General features: G+C 40.6%; 1 protein-coding gene across 2 annotated transcripts in view; it reads right to left on the bottom strand.

The window, feature by feature from the left end:
* The window catches only part of RREB1 (ras responsive element binding protein 1), a 144,337-nt gene extending 131,074 nt beyond the window's left edge, over positions 1-13,263 (bottom strand). For both annotated transcript variants that reach the window (XM_065397862.1, XM_065397861.1), the window contains exons 1-2: positions 13,195-13,263; positions 12,865-13,053 (exon numbers count right to left, since the gene is read on the bottom strand). In XM_065397862.1, the coding sequence (XP_065253934.1) occupies positions 12,865-13,018 (154 nt within the window). In that variant the 5' untranslated portion in view covers positions 13,019-13,053; positions 13,195-13,263. The remainder of the gene's footprint in view (positions 1-12,864; positions 13,054-13,194) is intronic.
* Between the last annotated feature and the right edge of the window lie 386 nt (positions 13,264-13,649).

Raw genomic sequence — 13,649 nt, forward strand, 5'->3', positions numbered from 1 at the left:
AGGCGTGTTGGCTATGCTGACATCAGTGATTGGCTCCTGGGGCTGTGAAGATAGCTGTTGCTGCTCCTGCTCATGGCCAAGAGCCAAGTCTCTCTGCCTTTCTGGTGATGCTCCCTCCTGCTCCCCCTCCCTCCCTTGCCCTCGGGCCCACATGTTTGCAGGGTGGGTGAAGTGGTCACTGGCAGCCTTTCCAAGCAAGCTGAAGCAGAAAGCTAACTTTCATTCCCAGCCTCAGATCAGATGCAATCAAAATGTTAACCCCAAGTTTTGGCTGTCATAAGTGAAACAACCGTATTTTCTTGCCAGACATCTGAGGCCCAAGTTGTCCTTATGACAGGTCACCTTTATAAGACAATCCATCACACCTACCCTATTGGGTGGGTATCTTTTTTGATGCAGATACCAGGGAGACAGGATGGCTGTAGGTTGCCATTTCAAATCCATGGCAACAGAGTGCATTCTCTGGGGTAGCTGCTTTGTACAGCACCACTGCTTATTCTGCCCACAGAGCCGACTTAACCAGACCAGGGAAGGTCACATGAGCGTAAGGGGATTCCTCAGTGATGCAGAGACATTGTAGGGCCTCTAATGGTATTCCTCCTTCACCCTACAAGTAGCACTGTGGGGACAAAAGGGTGTGGCTAGAGAAGATGGAGCCAAGTCAATCCTTAGCTGCTGCATTTTTGACTACTGGTGACCATTTGCAGCCAGCACACCTAGAAAAGGGAGATAACCTGCACAGCATCAGGATCAGGGGAGTGAAAAAAAATGATCTTTAAGGCACCTTTGTTTTTACATCTTCCCGCCTGCGCACTGTGGCTCTGCAGCCCAGGCCCAGTATGCCACGTTTAACAAATTATGCACAAAATTAAAAAAAAGTGTGAGTTGTTGAAATACTACACAGTTTTTGTTTAGATATTGCAGACACTGCATTTGAGTTTTTGTATACTTCAGATCTCTAATTAACATAATTTTAAAGAACATAGCAACATTTACTCTAGTGTTTCTTCAAAGCCACTTCCCAATGGGCCAAATTCTGCAGCCCTTTCTCAAGTTGAGTAGTGTTTACTCAACTAGTCTCATTGGCTTCAATGTGTGAATAAGTACAAAGCATACAGTGAGCATGGGTGCAGATTCTGTCTCTTATCGCAAATAACTTTTTTTAAAAGTAAAAGTAGGCCCTAGTCCTAACAAAATTTAATTTAACTTAACCCACAAGTAGTTTGACTGACTTTAATGAGACAACTCATATGAGTAAAGTTATGCATATATTTAAATGTCTGTACGATTAGGGGCTGGCACAAGCAACAGGTATCATGACCCTCTCCTCATCCCTTTGACACACTAAATCCCTAACATGTTAATGAACAATATTTGGGTCTGAAAGGGCTTTTTCTGCATTGCTACAAGTTAGAGAGTTAAAGAAGATAACCAACACATGCAGAGCAGATTTTCCATTCACGTATTTCTTAAGGAGACTTTTTTTTTTTTTTTTTTTTTAAAAAGAGAATTGCCAGGAAGAGATGGAAAGAGGAACAGCTTAGGCTCCTAACGCTCAGTTTATCTGGACTAAAAGGAGTACCAGTAATGCAAATACATCAGTGCTGCACATCAGACACAATACGCCTAACACCTTGAGATGCCAGGAAGAGAGACACCTATAAAATAATTTTATTTACAGTAAAGATTAAAAACACTAAACATTAAAATGGTTATTTGTTACACTCGGAGATTAATAAAACTATTGTACATTACTTAAAGAAAAAAATGTGTTATAGACATACACAACTCTCAACCCCCTTCCCCAGCCCCAGTACCAGAATGGAAAGGGGCTGATGCAAACATAAGAAAGAGTTTCTAGAACAAGCCAGTCAAATTCATTAAAGTCTTCATTAACTCAGCAGGGCAAAACCCATTCCTGTTTTCGGAGCTTGTTACAGCAACATGACTAAACATGCTCAACAGTCCAATTTGATAGGATGCATCCATTTGCTAAAGCTAAAGGAAGATGCATTTCTGTTATATATGGCACCAATGCTGTCACACGGTTTTTCAAAAAATGTTTAGAAAATAAACCTCCTGCATGCTTCAAGCCATAGTATCATTGGCCTTATAAGTGTTTAACCTCTACTTGCTATGCACCGTGGGCAAATATCTGACATCAGCTTATTCCAGCTTTAGTAACACTGAACTGCATTTGACTGGGAGAAACCCAGACACAATGGAACGCTGGAGTTCTGAACCTCAACTAGTTAGTACTTAGTGTCACATATATTACCCTTGGTTTGGTTTAATCCAGGTAACCTGATTAAAATGGAGCCTTCTCTAAGGGGGTCTGTTTCTAGTGATTTCCATTACTCAATATACTTTCACACTTTATAAACCAGGATATATGATATACATTCTAGCTGGCATGCATTTTTTTTTAAATCTTAAACGTGAATTATTTATGCTGCACCCTAAGTAATTAAAGTTAATTAGGTTTTGAATAGAAAGAGTGAATATTTTAGTAGAATTCTGTACTGTACCAACAATGTGATTATTGAGGGAATGGCACACTGCTCTATTCCCAGTTTCTTCCTCAAACCTCTACATTTCAGGATTTTAACGCTTAGCATGTTTACATCAGGGCCTAAAACAACACAAACAAACCCAATGGATGTGCAATGAAGTTTTAAAATATGCACAGAATTTTTAGGAGTATACTCAGTGCAAAACTTAAAAAAAAAAAAAACTACCCAACCTAAAGATTATTAACCATGTATATTTACTGATGCCACCGCATAGAGAATCAGCATGTCTTTCCTTTATGCGTGAACAAAGCGTTCATGAGAAGTGCCCAATTCATGCAACCAAAATCCTCTGTTTATATACACAAGCCAGGGCGGTAGTAGTACAAGATTAGGACAACCTCCAAGGGTATGAGGGAAGTTATTATTAAATATTTATGTTGCAGTAGTGACTACCAGGTCATGTCCACATTGTGCTAGACACTGGACAAACGTGGTAAATGTATGAGAGTCCCTGCCCCAAAAAATGTATAATCTAGGAATTAGGATATAAGAGGTGGAGGAGATAAACAAGTTGGCAGAAGTCGAAGAGGAAGAAAGGATGGGTTAAGCAAAAAACAAGAAGATAGGATATTTTAGCAAGTAGTTATTTAGTATCTATGCCCTCCTTCAATTAATCCATTAAATCGCTGACTTCTCGGCTAAGTCGGCCAATAAGGTGACAGAACCAATTTTGGTGATTTTTTTGCTATGTCTACACCTACACACTGGGAAATACTAGACTGAGTACTAAAGCAACTCATTTCTGGATTATTTTGGCTGTTATTGAGAGAATATTTCTTGTAACTTATGTTACATTCATTTGCATTGGTCCTCTGGACTATTCAAAGAACATCTGACTCTCTCTCTCTAAATAATCAAATACTAGTTAGCATTTGTGGAAGGAGCTGTTGTATTCAAACCGCTTGCTAGGAACGGTTACTGAGCATGTGACAGGTACACACGGTTGTGTTCGTCCCATCCAACGTGAACAAACTATTTTTGGTCCAAAGACTTTTTACTGTACATTTTAAAAAGGAAGTACAATGAGCACAGACATGGAAACATTTACTGTAAGTTAAATGAGTGAGGCAGAACATGCAAGAGAGCAGCTTCCAGAAAACCAGGTCAGATCAGGAGCCAGCAAATACTTCCTCAAGAGGTCACTCAACATTCTATATGGCCACGCAACATCTACAGTATAGCTGACTGAGAGTATTGTATGTGCTGAATATTACCAGATGCCTACTAGTTTTCAATTGCATACAAATAGTGGATTCAAAACCCACACACTGAAGGATTTGGAGTAAGAGCTACTTAATACTGGAAATAAAAACTCTGGCCCAAAACAAGCCCCTTAGATCTATACACAAAGAGAAGAATCTTCCATGTGTATCTCTCACTCTTTCTCCAGGGAAGGCTGGACCCTTGGGACACACAGTCTCCCTATCATTCCCCACAGGGAAACCACTGGAAGGTTAACACAGCCTCTGGGTTGCAGAAGATTTTTCTAGGGCCAGCTGTGAATGGAGCTCCACTGCCAGGGAACCAAAATGGGGAAAGACATTTTGGAGGCAGCATAGAGGCAAATGGCACCCATGGCGGCTGTCAGGAGGAGAGGGCTACGCAGGAATAAAAAAAACCCCACAACATATGTTCAACATGGCCCACTTAATATTCTTGTGAGAACCTTAACTTTAATTTCTGACTTTTGAGCATTTAAGATGTCACCTTAGCTTTTTTCCCCTCAAGGCGGAAAAAGAACCATGAAAAAATCCAGAGCAACTAGACTTAAAGAGCTTACAAATTCCACCAGCTTTGAAAGCAGAGCTTGAAAACTGCCTGAATTGCAGTTAATAGGGCTGCAGAGTTTACAGATTCTGTTGGTTCCCTCCTGCAGTGTTTAAAATGTGCATGGCTTCCTTACAAGCTACTAGGCATCCACTATGACATATGGATCACTTCACCCTCTACTCAAATTTAGTCTCTAATTAGGGACAGCATGGCAGTCATTCTGTGCATAGCAAAGCTACAGGGCGGTCTGGTCTTTTTATAAATAAAAAATAGTAATAATAAAGGTGAGGAAAGAAAGAAAAAGTTTCTTCCATAAAAGTGAAGGGAGTTTAGGTGGACAGAATGGAGCAAATGCTGCAGATCTTAAATGGAGCAGAGTTTCCAATGACTTAAACAGGAGTTCTGCTCAATCACAAACCACAGAAATTACCTAAAATTGCAACAGGATGAGGATAGTGGATTTAATACGTTTACTGATTCAAACATTGCTATGGGACCTTAGAGGGTAGGAAAGTAACCTATCTGCCATGAAAGTTGTTGTGGGATTAGTTACCAGAAGCTGTCAGGGCCTCAACTTTAAGTCTCATTTGGAAGTCATATGAATGTACAAACTGACACATATTTGGGCCATCTCATTAGGAAAAAAACAAATGCTATCTTGAGATGTTAAAAATTCTCTCTTGAGAAATAGGTCATTAGTTTCAAATAGCATAAAGTGTAAATTACATCTACGCAGAAAAGCACTTGTTACCCCTCATTTAACTTATACCCCACATCTGGGGAGTGTACCTTGCATTTGCAAATGGAAGATCTTAATAATCCATTAGGCCTTTTCAACCTCTAACTTCTATAGCTTTCAATTATTCTTACAGTAATTTAGTATCTTCATTTAAACAAACCAAAAAAAAAGTTTTATAAGCTATGGTGAAACATTCAAGCTGTGACACAAATTACTAGAGTAAAAAGAATATGGGATAACAACTGTTGGGGGGGGGGGGGAGCTGTAACAGCACGTTACTTACACATGGCAACCACATTAAAAGTTCATCGCCATATATTGCCCTTTGCATGCATGCAGTTCCACGGACATCAGAGTAGAGTTCCACACATGGATGCAGAACAGTATAGGGTCATTAATATCTTGTCTGCTTCTCAGGTTTTCAAAACACTAAAAGAAATTAGGCATCATAATGACTTCTTTATGTCAAGACAAGCATTTTTTTCTACTCTTAGAAAAACCCACCTGATTTTAGTAAATTCCTTCCTGCTTCCCCCAACCAAATCTGACAACTGTGAAAATTATTTCTAAATTGATCCTTCCCACCCTCAAAAGGAAATAGAAGAAAGATCTTGTTTGCTAGGACTACCCCATGCAAATCTCTATGGCTGAGCTATAAAATAGGGGGTTAAAAAGGAAGTATGGAAACAACAATATACATGGAGAAAGTTTACTGCTGTAACGTGCATAATGTATTTATATGAATTGCTGTATGGTATAAAACCTCAAGCTTCTGAACACTTACATCACATACAAGATGAAAAGATCCTCAACAGTGTCCTCAATAAAACAAGCAAACAAATACAGATGACAAAAGCAAAGGCTACCTGCATTTTTAGGATTTAATGTTTTGTTTCCCTCATCTTTAAAACAAAAAAAAGGAACCAAATTCCTACAGAAACTCATTAAAAACTGGCTATCAAAGTTCATTCATCTTCCAGCTTCAAAAGATAAATGATGGCGCCTATCCGCTCTGTTCACACTGGCACTTGTCGGTGTAACTTACGTCACTCAGACGGGTGTTTATTTCACACACCTGAGCAACATAAGTTATACCGACAAAAGTGCTAGTATAGACACAGCCTCAGAAGGGACTTAGAAGCGTCTGAAAAATTTACCTCAAAGCTTAAAAAAAGAATATTCTTCTTGTTCCAAACATATTAGTTTTCAGTTTATAATTTGAGAGAGATCAAGTTGATCTGATTGACAAGCATTGTGCCTCCAGGAAGATATGGAAGTCTCACATCTTCCTCCAAACTGATGTGATGAAAAGACAAACAAATCCAAGTAATCCACCAATATTAGCTAAAAGCTCTTTTGCACTATGCTAAGACCCTATGCTAACATTTAAGTAGAGAAATTCAAATACTACATTTAATATTCTTCCACGACAAAAAACCGATGGTAATGCAAACATTGGGGTGGAGAGAAGGTTGTAATCAAAGCTGTTAAAGGACTTAATCTAACAACCCTCAGAGTACCTATTTAGTATACAAGTCTAACTATGTCTTGGGGAGAGGGTTTCCAACAGCTTTTCTCCGCTCTGTTAGTTTCATCCTGATGGAGCTCAGGGAGTCTACAGGTGAATCCTCATTAAGCTGCTCTGTCTCTAGGACTTTACAGAGGCTTTCAAATACTTGTTTCAATCACTCTGAATAAACAGTCTCCACCCAGTCACCCACTTCTTTTGTCTAAAGCACCTATTCACAGACAACTACTGTACTGATTGGTAGGCAGACCAGACTGAAAGCTGAAGTACCATTAAAAACAAGATTCACCGGAATGCCTCCAGATTGCTAGAGGAAACAGAGGTCCAGATTCCGTTCTGTTACATCAGGGTAATTCCAGACAAACTCCACTGACCCAATAGAGCTCTGGCAATTTTACTCTAGTTTAACTGAGAGCAGAATCTGGCCCACACGTCTTATCGCCCTTGCCAGGCTAGTTTACTCTGAACCAATGCCACTGCTATGGGAGTGTGAAAATGAGAAAATCTTTTCAAATTGCCTGCTAACTGGACTTTTTATTTCACAGGAAAGCAATATTAATATTAGCGTCAAAGCAGTTAATCATTCATGTAAGCACAAAAACAAAGAACAGGATGCTTTAGTTCTGCCTTAAGAGTTGTAGCCTCTCAAATCATGTATGTCCTGCCTTAAAGTGTTGCTATATGAAACAAATTGATGGCCAGGGTGGGGTTGAAAGAACTTTTAAGGTGGGAAATGCTAATGACTGGTTTGCATCCAAGATGTACCATCATCACATTTCTGCACTGAACAAAGGAAGTCAAATCTCCTCCAACTCCTGATCAGATGTATCCCATAGCACTGTACTTCCCAGCCCAGCCCATCTATTTTCATTAGTAATTAAACACTAATGACTGAACCTGACCAGGCAGAGCTAAGCAAATTTCTGTTTTTCCCATGGAAAGTGATATCAAACTTTTCAGCACATCATCAAAAGTGAAAGGTGGGAGAGTGGGATTTCTACTCAGTCTGGATCCCATCCCCCCCTAAAGGAATATTTTTCATCCATAACATCTTTGTATATGGTGACAAACAATCATTGTAACTGCTGTTTTAACTAAGATACAAGAAATGGAAAGTAGACCTTTTACAGTCCTCAGAATAGCTAGTTTTAATTTTCAAATTAAATTAACAAATCAGATCTCCCAGCCAACAATAAGAAATTGGCTAGTCCCATTGTTTCCTTGAAGAGAACACTCTTTCTCCTCCCAGTTCTATATGTGATCTCCCAAGACATTTCTTGGCAAGTTTGTAGGGTATATGAACACCATGGTCATAATTAAAATTATATGAAGAGAACACAGTGCAAACAAACTCTGCCCCTTTTCAAAGCTTCAGTTTGCTCTCATGAAATGCATTCTAAAGTTGTGATGGGGGGCTGGAGGGAGGAAGGAAGAACATTGGTGATAATGCAAACTATGAACCATTTTGTTTGAATTTAGAAAGGAGGGGAAAGAGTAACAGATGTGAAAGGCAGGCATCCTCACTACTTTCAGCAGAACTTAAAATAGTACTGCCAATCTCCTCTAAGAGAATGGAACGATTATCAGTTGGGGGGGGGAGGGGGGGAAACGTATTGTCACATTATCACAGAGACTGTGGATCGTGACATGTATTCATAATAATGGTCCAGTAATATATTTCTCTCTTTTCAATGAAAATCTTGCCAATATTTAAAGAAAATTATGTCATATGATTTCGCACGCTTTAAATCTGTAAATCAATACAGATGACAATTTTAGTTAAGAGGATTTTCTGTACAGAAAAAGATCTAAAACTTTTCTAAACAAAACAGAATGTACTTGTTTTCTGCTTGTTGCTGCATAATCTTTGGTGCTGCTTTTTCCAAGTGTGTCTGCACAGGCTGCTATCCAACATACATCAGTTGCTCACAGAGCAATGTATAACAGATAACTCTTCAAGGACATTTGTAAAGGGCACAAATCAAGGGCCAAATCCTGCAAACACTTAGGCACATGAGTAAGTTTATTCACATGAGTAGTCCCAATAGGCTATTTATGTGAGTAAATTTACTCATATGCCTAAATATTTTTCCAAGATTTCACTCCAAGATCTTTGTCTGACACTTAAAAAAGAACCACTGTAAGTAAACTAAAAATTTATTTACAAACTTAAAAAGGACAGAATCCCTTACAAATACACTTGGGTTAATTTTAGCATCCTTCTGTTTAGCTGCTTAGCAACACTTATCCTATGACCTTCTAAGCACCACCTACTTTTACAAGGGATAATGAATATAACCAAAGGGATTTCTCTCTCTATTTTTGTAATCTATACAATGCAAGTACAAGATTAATTTTTATTTCAAGAAGAATTCCAACAGGCCAAACTATGTTTCTAATTAACAGAGTTTTCACTAACTAAAGGAGAGTAAATTCATGGTGCAGCTATGAACATACTGTGCCATTAATCCAAACAAGTGAAAAAATCCTTAAGATAAAAAACAAAAGCACTGCAGAAAATAAAACTGAGAAGTTTTTGTAATATGTTGTGTTCACCTTGGGTATTAAAAGGAGTTTATTAAAATTACTATTGACACACAACATAGACATTCAGCTTTTTCAATCCTGAAACTTCAGGGATCTCCTGACCCTCAAATCCAAAATAAAGACCATATGACCAAAAGGTCACTGAATGATGTAAACAGTTAAGAATGGATGCACCACCTGTACCAGCTGAGTCAGACTGAGACATTCAACTATACTGAAATCTGCTAATAAATTAAACTTCAAACTTTGGAGAAAAGGACAGCTAAACTTGTGAAACTACATTTTAAAGCATGTGTTCTATTCTGTTTTAATACTAAAAAACACAAGTTCCCTATTGCAAGAATAAAGACGTTTTTATAAGAAATAATAATGTGGGAAGATTGTTAAAGGATAGATAAATTAATGGCTAAAAAAAACTATTGATTGGTAAACTGAAGAGATGATCATTTAAAAAAAATTGGTTTCCTATGAAAATAAGCTTGTAGAAAGCGTACAAAACTGTCTAAATGATGTGTTTTTTTAAAGCTACAAGATACCAGTCAAGTTCTAAATGTGAATGCCTAATCAAAAAAAGAGAGAAAAGCATCAAGATCAGACCAACTGCATTGTACCAAGTAAGGACATTAGGTGTGTTCCCCACTGAATGCTGAAAAGAAGTGTTGTGGTAACCTGACTGATTGGATGATGGATCCATGCTGTTTCTGAGTTTCTAACACACAAAGGAATCTATTCTCCCATGGATGTACCTAACTCCCGATGATGCTAATGGGCATTATGCATGCACACCAATAGAATATACCCCTAAATCTTCAAAGGGAAAATTAAAACCTAAAACAAATATGGCTGGCCTGGCCATGAGTCACCACATCCCTCTCTCACACACCCAAAAACTCTGTGGAAAAAGGGAACTGTGGTAACATATTTTATGTGCTTCAAAATAGTAGGTCTCAACACAGAACTTCAACCTTATAATAGAGGTTTCCACTATAAACTTCAGAGATGGCAGGCCAATTTATGTCTTTGACAACTCCTACTGTAGTTGTTAAAAAGCAATTACTTGTTTTAAAAATCACAGTAATTGAATCTAGGGTCTGAATTAGAAGGGCTGGAGAAAAGGACTAAAATTATTTTCTCTCTCCCACACTATCCCAAGTCACATTTAGATACTAGTTGAGTATGTAGTTTAACAGAAGCACATAACCACACTTGATCTTATCTAAATCATAAGACATGCAAAATAGGATGGTGAAAGTTAAGATCTACTTTGGTTTTTTTCAAAAATCACTTCAATAGGCTCCTTCATAGGATTAAAGCATCTCTTTGCTCCTTTCAGCTATCACCCATCCTAGGAGCAAAAAACAAAACAGAACAAAAACAAATTCTCCCCATCTTTTCCACTGATTTTCCTAAATGATTCAATCTAGCCTCCAGAGGAAGAGATAATTTGGATATTAAATCAACCAAACAGATCTGCACTTAAAAAAAAAAAAAAAAGAACTATCTTTCCACCCCACCCATCTCCCAAAAAGAAACTATGTGTGAGTGAGTACTGGTGGTGCTGCTGCTGGTGGTGGCTCTGAAGCCGTGTAGAATTTCGTAATGGAATGTGAACTGCTCATCCGGATCTGGGCTCGCGTTCTGTCTTCTACCCAGTAAGGAGCAGGGGAGGACAAATCTGCTGAGCAAGGAGAAATACTCTCCTCCTCTTTTATAACCCATCAAGGATGCATTGCAGAGCGCAGGAAGATAATGTAACTCAGAGGTAAAAAAAAAAAAAGAGGGAGGGGGGGAGAGAGAAGGAGCCAGAGGAAACTTATCAACGACATGACAAAGTTCAATCCACCACCCTCCCCTCCCTTCCCTTCTCTAAAAAGTTTAAGCATCTCCAACTAGTCTCCGTCTCCGGCTACCCTACTCTGCCCGACAACAAGATGCGTCTGTCTTGGGAGCACGATGTTGCACAACTAGAAAACTAAAGTTGAGTACAGAACACAAGCCACGCTTCCCACTGCTGCTTCTCCCTCCCAGCCACCCTTATTACAGAGTGTAACAAGTCCAACTCTGGACATGGTGCCAAGCCCAGCCTGTGCAGGCTCATTATTTGTTACACTGAAGGGAGAAAGAAGTGCGGGGGGGGAAAGGGGAATCAGGTTCTTGTAGTAGTTGACTACCAAGCCCAAAGGAGGAGGATCTGCATCCTCATTGCAACTCCCACTTAGCCACAGAGAGAGAAAATATGCTGATCAACAGAAGAGAGAAGAGGAAAAAACCTCTCCCCTGCTTCTTAGCAACGATTAAGGTCGCTGTTTCCTAAGAGACGAGTCTTGACTAGTCCGCATCAACATGGGGGGGGGGGGGGGGAGATACAGAGGGGGAAAACTTTGCTTTACAAAAAGAAGTCCTTATTCCAAGAGATCTTAAAACTTACGTTATTAACACACACACACACCCCACACATAAAACTGCAACACGAGTAAAGGATAAAAGTTGGAGTGCGAAGAAGAGAACTATGCAAGATCTGGTCCAGCAAGCGAAGGATTAGCTAATATACCCCGTTTTAAAAGAACTGGCAAAAGTAAATATGATCTGAACTATTTCCCCTATTTCGGATGCTGCCCAGGCTCCTTCCTGTACTCGTGACGATGTGTGTGTTTCTTTCCTCCTACAATCCACATCACACACACACAGATGTGCCTCTGCCACAGCACAATGGCAGAGGAAAGAAAAGAAATACAAACACAACACTCCTCTTTTTTTTTAAATAAGTGTGAAAACTCCAGATACTTTTTTTAAAAGTAGCGACCCTGAGTTTGTAACTTTACAACAACAAATAAAGGCCAGGAAGGGGAAAGGACACATGATCATGCAAGGTCCCCACCTCCCTCCCAAGGGCGGAGGGGGGTTGAGAAGAGAGAAAGAGAGGTATCAAAGTGCAAATTAAAGACACACATGGATGCTTCGATTCATCAACGAAACAAGGCGAAAAGTTAGCAAAGAGATGTACAGAATAAAACGTTTTCTACCTTGAAAGAGGAGCCTTCATCTCACGTTTTTAAAATCCACCCCCCCCCCAAAAGGGGGGATAAAAATGAAAAAAAGGCTAAGGGAAAGGGGGCTCTACAGTTTAGGAGGAAGGGATGAGTTGGGTTAAAAGAGGTTTCTTCCTCGCAGCCGTATCCAAATTGTGGTGGTTGCTGGTTAAAAATAAACTTTGCAGCAGGAGGGGGAGATGATCTGGCCAGATTCCTGAGCTCAGACGGTTTAATATGGATGAGCATCAGGTCCTGCTGCAGGCAAAAACGCTGCTGCTGGTGCTGCTGGTTGGTAGAGAGTCTGCAACAGGGAAAGGGGGGGGGGAGAGAAGGAGCAAAGGAGAGAGAGGACAGGAGGGAGGAGCGGGGGGTGGGGGTGGAAGGGAAGAGGGAGGCTACACAAGCTCATCATCATCTCCACCACTGCCAGCCAAACTTTTTTTCTTTAAAAAAAGGAACCCAAGAAAGCCCCCAACTTCTCACTCTTTTTAAAAAAGTTGATCAAAAATGAACTTTTCTCTTGAACAAAAAATTGCAACTTCCTAAACCCCTCTCTCCACCATCCCTCCCCAAAAGTTTTTTTTCCCCTTTAAAAAAAAGACCCTCATACTTAGCCACTGCTGCTTCTTTGTAACAGAGTTAAGAGCATAGGTAGAAAGGTCCGGTCGTACTTACGCTTGCTTTTGCTGGGGCTGGGCTGTTTGCGTCGAGACATGATGCACTGATGATGGGTTGGTGAAGAGAGAGGAGGAGGGGGGGGGGAAAGAGACGCAAAGTTGTTCCGGAAAAAGGAATCAAAATGGCGTTTCTGTGGATGTGCAAAGTTCATCAACTCCACAGTAACTTCCCTTCCTCCTCTTCTCCCTGAAGGGGGGAAGATGGGCACAGTTAGGGACCCCTCCACCTCTGCAGCGGTGTTGTGCGGGCGCCCCCCTCCCTCGCGCACACTCCCCCTCTCCCCCGCGCGCACACACACACTCGCGGCTGTGCCTCGCTCCCTCTCACCCTGATAAGTAGACACATCACGTGTTGCTCCTGCTAGTCTCCTGGGGACGTGTTACTCAGGCTGCCGCTGCTACTATAGCAGCCTGTTGCAAGTAGCAGCATCTCTAGCTCTCCCCTCGGAGCGGGGAGGGGCTCCGCCAAGGAGAGAAGTGAGCGAAACTTTTTTTTTTTCTCTCCTCCTCCTCCACCCCAGTTGCGTGGAGCCAGCTTCCTGCCTAGAAACTTTTGCGAGCTGGCAATTCCTAAATAGAGAGCCGCGGTCCCCTCTAATCGGAGGTGATTCACATCAACAGAGAACAGGCAACTTCTCTAGCAAGTGAGAGGTGCGCGATGGGGGTGGGGTGAGGGAGCTACCAGACTAAAAAGGATCTAGCTAGTAATGTACCATCTGGCTGCTGCTCCCCTCCATTACAGAGATCCATGGTAAGGAGGAAACGCTGCTGCTGCGCAGAGCA

Source organism: Emys orbicularis, chromosome 2 (genome assembly GCF_028017835.1).
Source record: "Emys orbicularis isolate rEmyOrb1 chromosome 2, rEmyOrb1.hap1, whole genome shotgun sequence".
Taxonomy (NCBI): Eukaryota; Metazoa; Chordata; order Testudines; family Emydidae; genus Emys; species Emys orbicularis.